Raw genomic sequence first — 16250 nt, 5'->3', positions numbered from 1 at the left:
TGCAGGCAACTCTTATCAGTTAAGCCCATCCACCATCCCCCATCCACAACAACAACCCCCCCCCCCCCACACACACACACACACACACACACACACACACGCACACTGTAGAAATCAATGACACATGTCCCCATGAGGCTGTGTGCATTCAGGTTGAAGTCCCCACCAGGCTAGAAAAAAGAACACACACACACACACACACACACACACACACACACACACACATACACACACACACACACACACACATGTCTGGTTCACTATCTATTTGGGGACTCACCATAGACATAATGGTTTTTATGCTGTACAAACCATATATTCTGTCCTCCTACACTGCTCCTACCCCTAAACCTACCCATCACACAAAACTTTCTGCATTTTCACATTTTCAAAAGAACTCATTCTGTATGATTTATAAGCTTTTGTACCCATTGGGAAGTCCCATGAGTCTGTGTGCATTCAGGTTTTAGTCCCCACCAGCCTAGAAAACCATTCTCACACACACACAGAGGCAAGTTTTTTTGCTTGAAAACTTATACAATATTGCCCTCTACTGGTCATTTAAGGGAGAGCATAAGTGTTGAAAAAACAACAAAAAAAACAACAGTGTGATATATAGAATAACCAGCAGGTGGGAGTATAGCCTTATTTATGAACCAGGCACTTGTGTGCTTATTTTGTCTTTTTTAGGCTTTTGCTAAGGGAAAACCATTTGAGATATCCAATAACCGTTCGCATTTTAGCATCTTCTGTATATTTACTTTATGTTGTCCGAGTTTGGAGGAGATTGAATGAATCGCTTTTGAGGAGAAGGTAAAAACTCAGAGCTCGCTTTCGACTTCTTGTTATCTTCCAACCAAATTATCTGACTTCCTGTTGGTCAGAGCTAATGACTGTAAATTAGAAAGTTGTCCGGCTCGAAATGTACAATATATATACCGAGTTTGGTGACTGCAGATAAAACTAACCCCCCACTTTGGACAAAAGATGGCGCTACTGAGCCCCTCTACCACGCCCGTTTCTGAATCTTTGCTTGCATCTTCTGAACAGCATGTCAGATGTGTGTGTTGAGTTTCATGCAATTTCAAGCATGCTAAGTGTCTCAAAAACACCTAAAAAGATTATTGGACTTTGACACATTGCCATGACAACAGTCTTTCAAGAATCAGGAATCCATTCATATGTCTATATCTGCCATGTTTTGACATTATACTGATGAAGTTTGAAGTAAATCGGGTGAAAATAAGATGGGGATTTAAAGCATTTTTGAAAGTGACACACTTCCTGCTGCCAGTTGGTGGCGCTATAACTTTGACTCACAAAAGTCATATCCATGTGATCGTCCTCTTACAACGAACACACAGCTGAAGTTTCATCAAAATGAATTAATGTATGCAGAAGTTATAATACACTTCCTGTTTGCCTTTTCTCGCCATAAATTCGTCTCTTCGCCACGGCCTAACCGTTTGAGAAATCAGAAAGTTGCTCGCAATTTAGCATCCTCAGTGTCTTGACTTCAGGCTGACCGAGTTTGGTGCTGATCGGGTAAATCGTCTAGGAGGAGTATCGCAAATTTCAGAGCATGCGTTTTCCAAACAACCCATAATTGCTCACTTCCTGTTGGGCTGACACATAACTTAGAGCACGAAAGTTGTTCGGCCCGATGAGCTCTATATGTGTACCGAGTTTCATATATGTACGTGGAAGTGTGTTCGATTTATAGACCCCGTTTTCAGACCCCACTTTAGGGGGCGCTGTCGAGCCCCCCTGCCACGCCCGGGTCCCAGCCTCAGCCCGGCCCTGATGGCCGCGCATTCTGATGCGTGTGCAAAGTTTCAAGAGTTTTCGAGCATGGGAAGGGCCCCAAAAATGCCCAAATAGTCGCGTAAAAAAATAATAATAATAAATAATAATAATAACAAATAATCCTTAGAAGAACAATAGGGCTCTGCGCCCTTTCAGGGCTTGGGCCCTAATTACATTTCTTCCTACTTGCAATTCCTAAAACCCGCCTGAAAACTGAATGGGATCGGGCATTTTCTGTGTCTGGTCCGAGACTGTGGAAAACCCTTCCATCTGACATCAGAGCCGTACCCTCATATGGCACGTTTACATCTCGATTGAATACATATACTTGTTCTCTAAGGCTTTTAACTGTTGATTCCTTTTCTGTTATTACTGATGGTTGTTTTATTTTGTCTGTTTAACATTTTTGACATTTTTTATTGTTATTGTACAGCCCTTTGGGCTACTCTGTAGTGGTGGGGGCTTTATAAATAAACCACACTTATATAGTGCTTTGTATATGAACAATCCATATATGTGACCCCTGTAAATAAATGCCTTTAATGAATGAAAAAGAAATGTTGTCTTTGTTTTTCTTTTTGTCTTTGGCTAACCTTTGAAGAGAAAAGGCAAATGACTATTTTGTGCTTCCCAAAATAAAACTGTTTAAAATCTCTGTTTGCAAACTTCTCTGCATTGTAGAGCCCGTCTAAAACATAACCCTACAATAAATGAGACTAGAGCCTGTGGACAATAAAATTACAAATAATATCATTTCATGCATGACACACCCAGGGGATATTTAGGTTAAATAAGCTATTCTTATATTATTAGAAAGATTTAGGTCCATCTCAAAGTTTATAGCAAATCAAAAGGTCCGTCATGATGCAGGTTGAGGTCGTTATAATTTACCCACAGATGTTTTTCAAATGTACATAACAGATTTTCAATAAAGTATCCAAGTCTCCTAGTCAACGACTTTTATAAAAAATAAAAAATAAAGTATTATTTACAATCCCCTGGTGTTAAAAATAGTTCAGATACAATCAAATATTAAAAACATCTACCCATTTCATGGAGAAAAAAAAAAATCAAATCATACACTATATATATATATACAAATAAAAATAAACTTAATTTGGTGAAACTGTGCACTTGAATTTGTCGTTGAGTCATACAGCCTGTGCAGTGCGGTGAATTACTATTGCGCTTTATTAGTCATTTAAATAACGGGTTATTAATAACATTATTTATATATCATTTAACATTGCACCACCCAAATATGTATTTATTTCCTTCTAATTCTCGTTGTCATTGCAGGCTGGTTTAGCCTATATTCACCGAAAAGTGATATTTGTAGCCTGCTTAAAATAGCACAAGACAAAAATATGGAGTCCCGCACATGACTTAATACAAGGGGGGCGGCCAATTTACTACTTCGTTCCCTCGTCCACACAATTTATTAATTTGTTCCCTCGATTTATCGTGCGCATGATTTTTTTATTTTTTATTTTGCCACATCAAAACGGTAAAGGTGCATGGGTAAATTTTTACCCCCTGGCGGTTTTAGGTAGGCTACAACGACCCCTGCGGTTCTAGGGTTAGTTCATCCAAAAATGAAAATTAGCCCGTGATTTGTTTGAGAAATATAGTGTTTATCATTATAAAATACACGACGAAATTCATCCTCCCCTCCTTCATTAGTAAAATCATAAATGGTCTTTATTAATTTGGATTTCTTCACCACTCTACTACTAACCGGTTTGATGACGTGGTTGTATATGCGGAAAACAGCAAAAAAAATAAAAATAAAATTGGGCACAAATAATTCCGGTTTATTATAACAATAATAGGAATAACTGTTCAGAAAGAACACATTTCTTATGTATTAAATAAAAAAAGGACGAAATTAAGTTCAGATGTTAAGCTCCGATGTGCGCTTCATGATTTATTCGAATTTTAGTTGCTACAGCGACGCGTGTTATGAATTCTTCTGAATGCATAAACAAACCCGACCCGATCGATCGCTGTCTGTCTGTTGTTGAGAGGCGAGGCGAATCCAGACTGAGACTTTTGCTGATTTTTCTGTGCGAATCTTGCGAAGCTGTTCGGAGGATTGCTAAGAAAACACTTTCATTCTAGAAGACCGGATCGAGGATCTATCCTTTACATTGCTTTTTGTTGTTGTTTTTGTATATTTTCATATTATTACTTCTGCAGGGCACTTTTATTTCATTGTTCTTTTCTTGTTTTAGAGGGAGTTTGGGAGTTTTATTTAACTTTATTTTTTATTATTATTATTATTATTTTTCTTTTCTTTCCGAGGAGATCGTTGTCTTCTCTCTTTTTTTCTGTATTGTATTTTGTATTGTATTTTATTGCAGATTGGAGGAGGATGTCGATGCCTCACATGGGTGAAAAAGGAGGTGAGTACTTTATTTTTCATTTGGCTATGGTATGATGTTGACTTAATTAATGTGAAGAAACTTGTGCCAGGTAACCCATTTTATCCCCTAATTTTCCAAGCTAAGTGGTCACATGTTGATTTCTTTTTATATGAAATCAACTTTACAATTTGATAAGGTCTACAGTACAAATTAGTAATTGACCACTGACACTGGTTATTGATTATTATGAAAACGTTACTAACTAAGTTATGTGATGTCTGCAATATTCCAGCCTCGGGCCGCTCCAGATCCAGTAGAGCTACTTTCCCTCAGGAGGTTTGGAGACCCGGTTCTGGTGACCTTGCTCAGGATGCGCCGCAGGACCCGACCCACACACAGAAGATTCCTGGATGTTTAACACCTCTGTCTTGCGAGTTTTCTGTTTCTGTGTCCACAGGTCAGGCTGACAGGAAGTTGGAGTGGCAGAGCGGCAGCCGGCAGAGCCCAGACGATGGACGTCCATCCTCTTCATTCGAACGCTCTCACAGAGGTCAGAATAGGCTTTCGTTAAAGAAGTTGATACATGATTTGGCTTTTGAAAATAGAAAGTTGAAAAAAAGTAACAATTGGATGTGAACACAGACATTATTAATGTTTATTTTCAAAATCTCTTCCACAGATGCTTCACCTTCACCATCTTTGTCCCTCCCCGAGGACGAAATAGAGAGGCGGTTAAACGATCTAGAGAGGAAGTTGGACGATCTAGAGAGGCAGTTGTTAAGCCCTAGCAGTGGTGATAGCTGGGATAGCCAAAGCGAACAGGGCAGTTTCAGCGACGACTGTTTGTCCAGGTCCGACAGCCTCGAAGGGTGGCTCTGCCCTCCGCTGCCAGGTCAAGTTCCTGTTGAGCCAACAGAGACTTCAAATGGCCGAACCGCTCAGGGTGCCACGGAGGCTTCTCCTGCGAACAAGAGCTCAACAGGTGAGATTGACATAAGGCTGGCCAGTGTAAAGTGTACAGATAGAGATTTTGCTATTTCATGCGTAAGATTGCTCGTTAATGTCAGGTCACATGTACTGTTGCTAACCAAAGTTAGCTGAGATTTGAACGTTAATGGCACATTTAGATATAATGTTTTCTTAACTTAATGGGAACATAGCAACATTCTCAATAAGCCATGAACTAACTGCTTTTGAATTGTCAAAGGCAGACAGCTTAGAAATAGCTCCATTGTATTGGATTTGTAACATTACAGATAAGAATTCAACGGTGAATTGTAAGTTATGTCATTATAGCTTTCCTCAATTCTACATCAGAGATGTCTCTAATAGTGTTTTCAATTGTTTTCTTCATTTCAGAAACACCCACAGGATCTAGGAAGAGGAATGTGATTCATTCTTTCCTCGAGAGGCTCTGGAAGGCTATGAAGAGTCCTTTCTGCTGCTGTTGCCTCAGCGCTGTGGATGTCGTGGAGCCTTTTGTCCCTCCACCAGATCTGGAGCCAGAACCTGATCCTAAGCCGTCCTCACCTGCGCCCCGTTCACTCCGTCGTCGAGCCAAATAATGGTACATTGCCAGTCGTTATTTCTCAACATTATTCTAAACAATATTGTCGTCTTGTTTTCCTCGAAAGTATCTAATGGCTTGTTTTCAGAGAATATTAATCTTACTTTCTCAACACAACTAGCACTGATATTTAAAAAAAATAAAAATAAAACAATGGATCTAGCAAGCTCATATTTGTCTGCTTGTTTTTCAGAGTCCCTTGAGTCGCTATATAATGTGGGAAAGATGATTGGATCCGGAATGTTTGGCTGTGTGTACGAGGGAACACGCAAATTTGATGGCAAAAGGGTACATCTTACCGAATTGTACAAACATTTTGCCAATGCATGCATCAAAACATATGTAAAACAACTCACAGATGGTCAGCTGCTTGAATACTGTTATTGAGACCGTTTTTTTTTTTTTTTTTTTGCTTTTGCAGGTCGCCATCAAGCGGATGACCAAATTTGACAATTTTCTTTATCTTGATATTGTAAGTTGGCCAAATATGATACCTGAGTATGTATTTAGTTGTTTAAGTGCAGATTACTGTAGTTAATACAACCAATAGGAAGCATTAGGTGTAAATGTGATTTGACAAATTAGCCACCAAATAACTTTGAGCTGAAAAAGCTAACTTCTGTCTACTACTTTTCTCTAGCCTGGGCATCCCGAACCTCTCGTTACAGAAGTGGCGCTGCTGCTAATGATGAGGCGGGAACCCATCAGCCCCTACGTCATACAACTATACGAGTGGTTTGAACACCCTCGAAAATTCACCCTCGTTTTGGAGAACCCCGAACCCTGCGAGAGCTTGAAGGACGCCCTCACTCGTCATCCTGGACTGTGTGAAACAGTAGCACGGGTCTTCATGCAACAGGCCGTGCTGGCGGTACAACACTGCATCGAGCATGGTGTTTTTCACAACGATATTAATGCACAGAATATCCTGTTGAAGAAAAACACCTTTGAGCTCAAGCTGATAGACTTTGGCTGCGGTCAGCTATTTAGCAGTGATGGCTACGAGAGCAGCGCATACCTTGGTGAGCATTTTGGGAGTCTGGAAACCGGAATGTAGTGATTTACTAATTATTCTGATGCTTTAAAAGGGAAACTCAACAATGCGCAAATGTCAGGATTACAGGACCACTGCCCACCTGAAGTCTTCACAGAACCCAGATTCCACGCCGTACCAGCAAATGTCTGGGCTCTAGGAGTACTGCTGTATGAGATGGTGAACGCACGTCGTCCTTTTCGCAATAGAATGGAGACCATACAAGCGAAACTTCGATTTCAGAATGGCAACTTATCCCTAGGTGAGTGAATGAAATTGATAACATTTATAAACACGCACATAAAGCAAAAGCTCTGTACAGAAACAGTTAAAGGTAAAGTACGTACGTACGTTTTTTAAAACACATATCAACGTACAGCGAGAGTTTGCGGCGTGGCTACTGTAGCAGGCGGAGCCACGGGAAAATAAATTGATTTTTGTTTGCAGAAGTGAAAGCCAAAATTAGCTCCATTTATACCTTCAAAGAATAAACGGGTCATGAAGACGTCAAAAGTGAACAGAGCATTGTGATGCTAAACACGTTACAAAGCATGCTTCCATTCCATACATCATCATTATGCACACATTATATTAATCATGTTTTACATGGTCATGACTAACCAGCTTTCTCCTTATTCAAATTTGTACAGGATGCATGGATCTGATTGGGCAATGCTTAACTGGGGATCCGACTAAACGGCCGACGCTAGAGCAGATGTTACAACATAAATGGATTAGAAATGACGACTCGACTGTAGCTTGGAGTAGTTCAGGAGATTCACTCGATCAGTGATTTCAGGTGTGAGGAAGTGTAACAGACAGAGTAGAATTATTGCCATTTGTCTTAAATTCTGGATTATTTGTAGGGAGGTTTTCAAATTTGTGTTCATTGTAAAGTTCTTGCTATAGTCGAGCAACGTCACCTTCACATTTATATAGCGCTTTATACGATACAGATTGTTTCAAAGTGGCTTCACTGTAATAAACAGGAAAATAACAGAACCTGTGATTCAGTTGTGTTGTAAATCAGCTCTAAACAAACATTCATGAGTTGACTTGCTCATATGATCTTTGTATTGTATAGGAAATAACATACTTGCTGTCCTTGGTGGAGGGCTTGAGCTCGAGACTCGACCCGAAGCCTGAAGTCCAACCCCAACCTGAGAGGGAACTCGAGCCGCCACAGCAGAGATCTCGGAGCCGGCCCACGTCTGAGCAAGAAGATCATGACTGAAGACATGTCATCAAGTCATCACAGACACATTTACTCAAAAGGGGACATATTACCCCAGTAGTGGAAAAACTGCACTGGCTTCCCGTTAAATTTCCGATTTATTATAAGGTGTCGCTCTGTGTCTATAAAGCTTCCCATGGTATATGAATATTACGAAATTAAATTTAAATGAATTCTAGTAGACCTCAAAGATCATTACATTTCTTCCTACTTGCAATTCCTAAAACCCGCCTGAAAACTGAATGGGATCGGGCATTTTCTGTGTCTGGTCCGAGACTGTGGAAAACCCTTCCATCTGACATCAGAGCCGTACCCTCATATGGCACGTTTACATCTCGATTGAATACATACTTGTTCTCTAAGGCTTTTAACTGTTGATTCCTTTTCTGTTATTACTGATGGTTGTTTTATTTTGTCTGTTTAACATTTTTGACATTTTTTATTGTTATTGTACAGCCCTTTGGGCTACTCTGTAGTGGTGGGGGCTTTATAAATAAACCACACTTATATAGTGCTTTGTATATGAACAATCCATATATGTGACCCCTGTAAATAAATGCCTTTAATGAATGAAAAAGAAATGTTGTCTTTGTTTTTCTTTTTGTCTTTGGCTAACCTTTGAAGAGAAAAGGCAAATGACTATTTTGTGCTTCCCAAAATAAAACTGTTTAAAATCTCTGTTTGCAAACTTCTCTGCATTGTAGAGCCCGTCTAAAACATAACCCTACAATAAATGAGACTAGAGCCTGTGGACAATAAAATTACAAATAATATCATTTCATGCATGACACACCCAGGGGATATTTAGGTTAAATAAGCTATTCTTATATTATTAGAAAGATTTAGGTCCATCTCAAAGTTTATAGCAAATCAAAAGGTCCGTCATGATGCAGGTTGAGGTCGTTATAATTTACCCACAGATGTTTTTCAAATGTACATAACAGATTTTCAATAAAGTATCCAAGTCTCCTAGTCAACGACTTTTATAAAAAATAAAAAATAAAGTATTATTTACAATCCCCTGGTGTTAAAAATAGTTCAGATACAATCAAATATTAAAAACATCTACCCATTTCATGGAGAAAAAAAAAAAATCAAATCATACACTATATATATATATACAAATAAAAATAAACTTAATTTGGTGAAACTGTGCACTTGAATTTGTCGTTGAGTCATACAGCCTGTGCAGTGCGGTGAATTACTATTGCGCTTTATTAGTCATTGAATTACGGGTTATTAATAACATTATTTATATATCATTTAACATTGCACCACCCAAATATGTATTTATTTCCTTCTAATTCTCGTTGTCATTGCAGGCTGGTTTAGCCTATATTCACCGAAAAGTGATATTTGTAGCCTGCTTAAAATAGCACAAGACAAAAATATGGAGTCCCGCACATGACTTAATACAAGGGGGGCGGCCAATTTACTACTTCGTTCCCTCGTCCACACAATTTATTAATTTGTTCCCTCGATTTATCGTGCGCATGATTTTTTTATTTTTTATTTTGCCACATCAAAACGGTAAAGGTGCATGGGTAAATTTTACCCCCTGGCGGTTTTAGGTAGGCTACAACGACCCCTGCGGTTCTAGGGTTAGTTCATCCAAAAATGAAAATTAGCCCGTGATTTGTTTGAGAAATATAGTGTTTATCATTATAAAATACACGACGAAATTCATCCTCCCCTCCTTCATTAGTAAAATCATAAATGGTCTTTATTAATTTGGATTTCTTCACCACTCTACTACTAACCGGTTTGATGACGTGGTTGTATATGCGGAAAACAGCAAAAAAAAATAAAAATAAAATTGGGCACAAATAATTCCGGTTTATTATAACAATAATAGGAATAACTGTTCAGAAAGAACACATTTCTTATGTATTAAATAAAAAAAGGACGAAATTAAGTTCAGATGTTAAGCTCCGATGTGCGCTTCATGATTTATTCGAATTTTAGTTGCTACAGCGACGCGTGTTATGAATTCTTCTGAATGCATAAACAAACCCGACCCGATCGATCGCTGTCTGTCTGTTGTTGAGAGGCGAGGCGAATCCAGACTGAGACTTTTGCTGATTTTTCTGTGCGAATCTTGCGAAGCTGTTCGGAGGATTGCTAAGAAAACACTTTCATTCTAGAAGACCGGATCGAGGATCTATCCTTTACATTGCTTTTTGTTGTTGTTTTTGTATATTTTCATATTATTACTTCTGCAGGGCACTTTTATTTCATTGTTCTTTTCTTGTTTTAGAGGGAGTTTGGGAGTTTTATTTAACTTTATTTTTTATTATTATTATTATTATTTTTCTTTTCTTTCCGAGGAGATCGTTGTCTTCTCTCTTTTTTTCTGTATTGTATTTTGTATTGTATTTTATTGCAGATTGGAGGAGGATGTCGATGCCTCACATGGGTGAAAAAGGAGGTGAGTACTTTATTTTTCATTTGGCTATGGTATGATGTTGTCCAATGATTGACTTAATTAATGTGAAGAAACTTGTGCCAGGTAACCCATTTTATCCCCTAATTTTCCAAGCTAAGTGGTCACATGTTGATTTCTTTTTATATGAAATCAACTTTACAATTTGATAAGGTCTACAGTACAAATTAGTAATTGACCACTGACACTGGTTATTGATTATTATGAAAACGTTACTAACTAAGTTATGTGATGTCTGCAATATTCCAGCCTCGGGCCGCTCCAGATCCAGTAGAGCTACTTTCCCTCAGGAGGTTTGGAGACCCGGTTCTGGTGACCTTGCTCAGGATGCGCCGCAGGACCCGACCCACACACAGAAGATTCCTGGATGTTTAACACCTCTGTCTTGCGAGTTTTCTGTTTCTGTGTCCACAGGTCAGGCTGACAGGAAGTTGGAGTGGCAGAGCGGCAGCCGGCAGAGCCCAGACGATGGACGTCCATCCTCTTCATTCGAACGCTCTCACAGAGGTCAGAATAGGCTTTCGTTAAAGAAGTTGATACATGATTTGGCTTTTGAAAATAGAAAGTTGAAAAAAAGTAACAATTGGATGTGAACACAGACATTATTAATGTTTATTTTCAAAATCTCTTCCACAGATGCTTCACCTTCACCATCTTTGTCCCTCCCCGAGGACGAAATAGAGAGGCGGTTAAACGATCTAGAGAGGAAGTTGGACGATCTAGAGAGGCAGTTGTTAAGCCCTAGCAGTGGTGATAGCTGGGATAGCCAAAGCGAACAGGGCAGTTTCAGCGACGACTGTTTGTCCAGGTCCGACAGCCTCGAAGGGTGGCTCTGCCCTCCGCTGCCAGGTCAAGTTCCTGTTGAGCCAACAGAGACTTCAAATGGCCGAACCGCTCAGGGTGCCACGGAGGCTTCTCCTGCGAACAAGAGCTCAACAGGTGAGATTGACATAAGGCTGGCCAGTGTAAAGTGTACAGATAGAGATTTTGCTATTTCATGCGTAAGATTGCTCGTTAATGTCAGGTCACATGTACTGTTGCTAACCAAAGTTAGCTGAGATTTGAACGTTAATGGCACATTTAGATATAATGTTTTCTTAACTTAATGGGAACATAGCAACATTCTCAATAAGCCATGAACTAACTGCTTTTGAATTGTCAAAGGCAGACAGCTTAGAAATAGCTCCATTGTATTGGATTTGTAACATTACAGATAAGAATTCAACGGTGAATTGTAAGTTATGTCATTATAGCTTTCCTCAATTCTACATCAGAGATGTCTCTAATAGTGTTTTCAATTGTTTTCTTCATTTCAGAAACACCCACAGGATCTAGGAAGAGGAATGTGATTCATTCTTTCCTCGAGAGGCTCTGGAAGGCTATGAAGAGTCCTTTCTGCTGCTGTTGCCTCAGCGCTGTGGATGTCGTGGAGCCTTTTGTCCCTCCACCAGATCTGGAGCCAGAACCTGATCCTAAGCCGTCCTCACCTGCGCCCGTTCACTCCGTCGTCGAGCCAAATAATGGTACATTGCCAGTCGTTATTTCTCAACATTATTCTAAACAATATTGTCGTCTTGTTTTCCTCGAAAGTATCTAATGGCTTGTTTTCAGAGAATATTAATCTTACTTTCTCAACACAACTAGCACTGATATTTAAAAAAAATAAAAATAAAACAATGGATCTAGCAAGCTCATATTTGTCTGCTTGTTTTTCAGAGTCCCTTGAGTCGCTATATAATGTGGGAAAGATGATTGGATCCGGAATGTTTGGCTGTGTGTACGAGGGAACACGCAAATTTGATGGCAAAAGGGTACATCTTACCGAATTGTACAAACATTTTGCCAATGCATGCATCAAAACATATGTAAAACAACTCACAGATGGTCAGCTGCTTGAATACTGTTATTGAGACCGTTTTTTTTTTTTTTTTTTTTGCTTTTGCAGGTCGCCATCAAGCGGATGACCAAATTTGACAATTTTCTTTATCTTGATATTGTAAGTTGGCCAAATATGATACCTGAGTATGTATTTAGTTGTTTAAGTGCAGATTACTGTAGTTAATACAACCAATAGGAAGCATTAGGTGTAAATGTGATTTGACCAATTAGCCACCAAATAACTTTGAGCTGAAAAAGCTAACTTCTGTCTACTACTTTTCTCTAGCCTGGGCATCCCGAACCTCTCGTTACAGAAGTGGCGCTGCTGCTAATGATGAGGCGGGAACCCATAAGCCCCTACGTCATACAACTATACGAGTGGTTTGAACACCCTCGAAAATTCACCCTCGTTTTGGAGAACCCCGAACCCTGCGAGAGCTTGAAGGACGCCCTCACTCGTCATCCTGGACTGTGTGAAACAGTAGCACGGGTCTTCATGCAACAGGCCGTGCTGGCGGTACAACACTGCATCGAGCATGGTGTTTTTCACAACGATATTAATGCACAGAATATCCTGTTGAAGAAAAACACCTTCGAGCTCAAGCTGATAGACTTTGGCTGCGGTCAGCTATTTAGCAGTGATGGCTACGAGAGCAGCGCATACCTTGGTGAGCATTTTGGGAGTCTGGAAACCGGAATGTAGTGATTTACTAATTATTCTGATGCTTTAAAAGGGAAACTCAACAATGCGCAAATGTCAGGATTACAGGACCACTGCCCACCTGAAGTCTTCACAGAACCCAGATTCCACGCCGTACCAGCAAATGTCTGGGCTCTAGGAGTGCTGCTGTATGAGATGGTGAACGCACGTCGTCCTTTTCGCAATAGAATGGAGACCATACAAGCGAAACTTCGATTTCAGAATGGCAACTTATCCCTAGGTGAGTGAATGAAATTGATAACATTTATAAACACGCACATAAAGCAAAAGCTCTGTACAGAAACAGTTAAAGGTAAAGTACGTACGTACGTTTTTTAAAACATTTCAACGTACAGCGAGAGTTTGCGGCGTGGCTACTGTAGCAGGCGGAGCCACGGGAAAATAAATTGAGTTTTGTTTGCAGAAGTGAAAGCCAAAATTAGCTCCATTTATACCTTCAAAGAATAAACGGGTCATGAAGACGTCAAAAGTGAACCTAGCATTGTGATGCTAAACACGTTACAAAGCATGCTTCCATTCCATACATCATCATTATGCACACATTATATTAATCATGTTTTACATGGTCATGACTAACCAGCTTTCTCCTTATTCAAATTTGTACAGGATGCATGGATCTGATTGGGCAATGCTTAGCTGGGGATCCGACTAAACGGCCGACGCTAGAGCAGATGTTACAACATAAATGGATTAGAAATGACGACTCGACTGTAGCTTGGAGTAGTTCAGGAGATTCACTCGATCAGTGATTTCAGGTGTGAGGAAGTGTAACAGACAGAGTAGAATTATTGCCATTTGTCTTAAATTCTGGATTATTTGTAGGGAGGTTTTCAAATTTGTGTTCATTGTAAAGTTCTTGCTAAAGTCGAGCAACGTCACCTTCACATTTATATAGCGCTTTATACGATACAGATTGTTTCAAAGTGGCTTCACTGTAATAAACAGGAAAATAACAGAACCTGTGATTCAGTTGTGTTGTAAATCAGCTCTAAAAAAACATTCATGAGTTGACTTGCTCATATGATCTTTGTATTGTATAGGAAATAACATACTTGCTGTCCTTGGTGGAGGGCTTGAGCTCGAGACTCGACCCGAAGCCTGAAGTCCAACCCCAACCTGAGAGGGAACTCGAGCCGCCACAGCAGAGATCTCGGAGCCGGCCCACGTCTGAGCAAGAAGATCATGACTGAAGACATGTCATCAAGTCATCACAGACACATTTACTCAAAAGGGGACATATTACCCCAGTAGTGGAAAAACTGCACTGGCTTCCCGTTAAATTTCCGATTTATTATAAGGTGTCGCTCTGTGTCTATAAAGCTTCCCATGGTATATGAATATTACGAAATTAAATTTAAATGAATTCTAGTAGACCTCAAAGATCATTACATTTCTTCCTACTTGCAATTCCTAAAACCCGCCTGAAAACTGAATGGGATCGGGCATTTTCTGTGTCTGGTCCGAGACTGTGGAAAACCCTTCCATCTGACATCAGAGCCGTACCCTCATATGGCACGTTTACATCTCGATTGAATACATACTTGTTCTCTAAGGCTTTTAACTGTTGATTCCTTTTCTGTTATTACTGATGGTTGTTTTATTTTGTCTGTTTAACATTTTTGACATTTTTTATTGTTATTGTACAGCCCTTTGGGCTACTCTGTAGTGGTGGGGGCTTTATAAATAAACCACACTTATATAGTGCTTTGTATATGAACAATCCATATATGTGACCCCTGTAAATAAATGCCTTTAATGAATGAAAAAGAAATGTTGTCTTTGTTTTTCTTTTTGTCTTTGGCTAACCTTTGAAGAGAAAAGGCAAATGACTATTTTGTGCTTCCCAAAATAAAACTGTTTAAAATCTCTGTTTGCAAACTTCTCTGCATTGTAGAGCCCGTCTAAAACATAACCCTACAATAAATGAGACTAGAGCCTGTGGACAATAAAATTACAAATAATATAATTTGATGCATGACACACCCAGGGGATTTTTAGGTTAAATAAGCTATTCTTATATTATTAGAAAGATTTAGGTCCATCTCAAAGTTTATAGCAAATCAAAAGGTCCGTCATGATGCAGGTTGAGGTCGTTATAATTTACCCACAGATGTTTTTCAAATGTACGTGACAGATTTTCAATAAAATGTACAAGTCTCCCAGTAAATGGCTTTTATAAAATGTTTATTATTTACAATCCCCTGCTGTTAAAATGTGTAGATTTAACCAGATTTAAAAAGGGCATTGATACCTTAAAAAGCCTGTAGTTTAAATTTACCCCTATATTAATTTATTTTCACAGTGTTTAAGCAACATGTAGGCTGTGTGGAAAGTCACACAATTGGCACAGCCAAATGATGTTTTTAGCCTACTTTTAAATGGTCAAACTTTGGATTAATTAGGCCTATACATTTTAGTTTTGCAAATTTTATTTGCTATTGCGTTGGTATTCAAATCTGCCCGTTTCCTGAAAGATGAGTAGGCTACAGCAAGTTTGTCGGTGTTGTTCTCGTATTTAAATGATAACTAAACAAATTATTTTGATGAAACTGTGCACTTGAATTTGTTGTTGAGTCATACATCTATGCAGTGCGGTGAATTTTTATTGCGCTTTATTGTCTTTTTAGGGTATTTTAGTAATTTAAATAGCATGGGTTATCTTAATATGTGATTAATATAATTATTTATATTATTTATTATAATATTATACACCATCCAATTATGTATTTTTCCCTTCTAATTGTCGTTGTCGTTGTGGGCTGGTTTAGCCATTCCAAAAAGTGATTATTGTAGACATGGAGACATGACCAGTGGCGTAACTTACTAATGATGGGCCCCAGTGCAGGCTATTACGATGCCCCCCCTGGGCTGCACAGGGGACGCTCAGCAGCCTATATTAACCTAGCCTAAATTTAACACTTCGATTTCTATAATAGGATATCCGCTGTTTGTTATCACTTATAAATCAAACATTAATGCCTTATTCTGTGTCACATGATATGGAGCACCGCAAAAGACCTGCAAGAAAAAAATCGTGTGCACAGTTTACTAGGTTTAAAACGTGCATAATTTCACCACCTGGTGGTTCTAAAGAGAACCGCCAAAATTTAAATTTAAATTAGCTCATGAAAATTACCTCAAAATTAAAATTAGCCCATGATTTACTCAACCTCAGATCATCCATGGTGTATGTGACATTCTT

General features: G+C 39.1%; 1 protein-coding gene across 2 annotated transcripts; it reads left to right on the top strand.

Moving 5' to 3' along the window:
- The first annotated feature begins 9829 nt into the window (after positions 1 to 9829).
- Positions 9830 to 14812, top strand: LOC137047703 (serine/threonine-protein kinase pim-3-like). Of its 2 annotated transcripts, XM_067425533.1 has the most exons (10): positions 9830 to 10434; positions 10699 to 10956; positions 11086 to 11388; positions 11766 to 11972; positions 12166 to 12260; positions 12395 to 12445; positions 12614 to 12995; positions 13089 to 13268; positions 13655 to 13803; positions 14089 to 14812. In XM_067425533.1, the coding sequence occupies exons 1-9, from the start codon at positions 10404 to 10406 to the stop codon at positions 13795 to 13797; spliced, it is 1650 nt and encodes a 549-aa protein (XP_067281634.1). In that variant the 5' UTR covers positions 9830 to 10403; the 3' UTR covers positions 13798 to 13803; positions 14089 to 14812. The 2 variants fall into 2 exon arrangements, with proteins under 2 accessions (XP_067281634.1, XP_067281635.1); XM_067425534.1 differs by lacking the exon at positions 13655 to 13803 and having other exon boundaries at positions 9831 to 10434.
- Positions 14813 to 16250: the final 1438 nt, after the last annotated feature.

This window comes from Pseudorasbora parva, chromosome 19 (assembly GCF_024679245.1).
Source record: "Pseudorasbora parva isolate DD20220531a chromosome 19, ASM2467924v1, whole genome shotgun sequence".
NCBI lineage: Eukaryota > Metazoa > Chordata > Actinopteri > Cypriniformes > Gobionidae > Pseudorasbora > Pseudorasbora parva.
The sequence above is the reverse complement of the archived record's forward strand: the minus strand, read 5'-3'. Positions and strand labels throughout refer to the sequence as shown.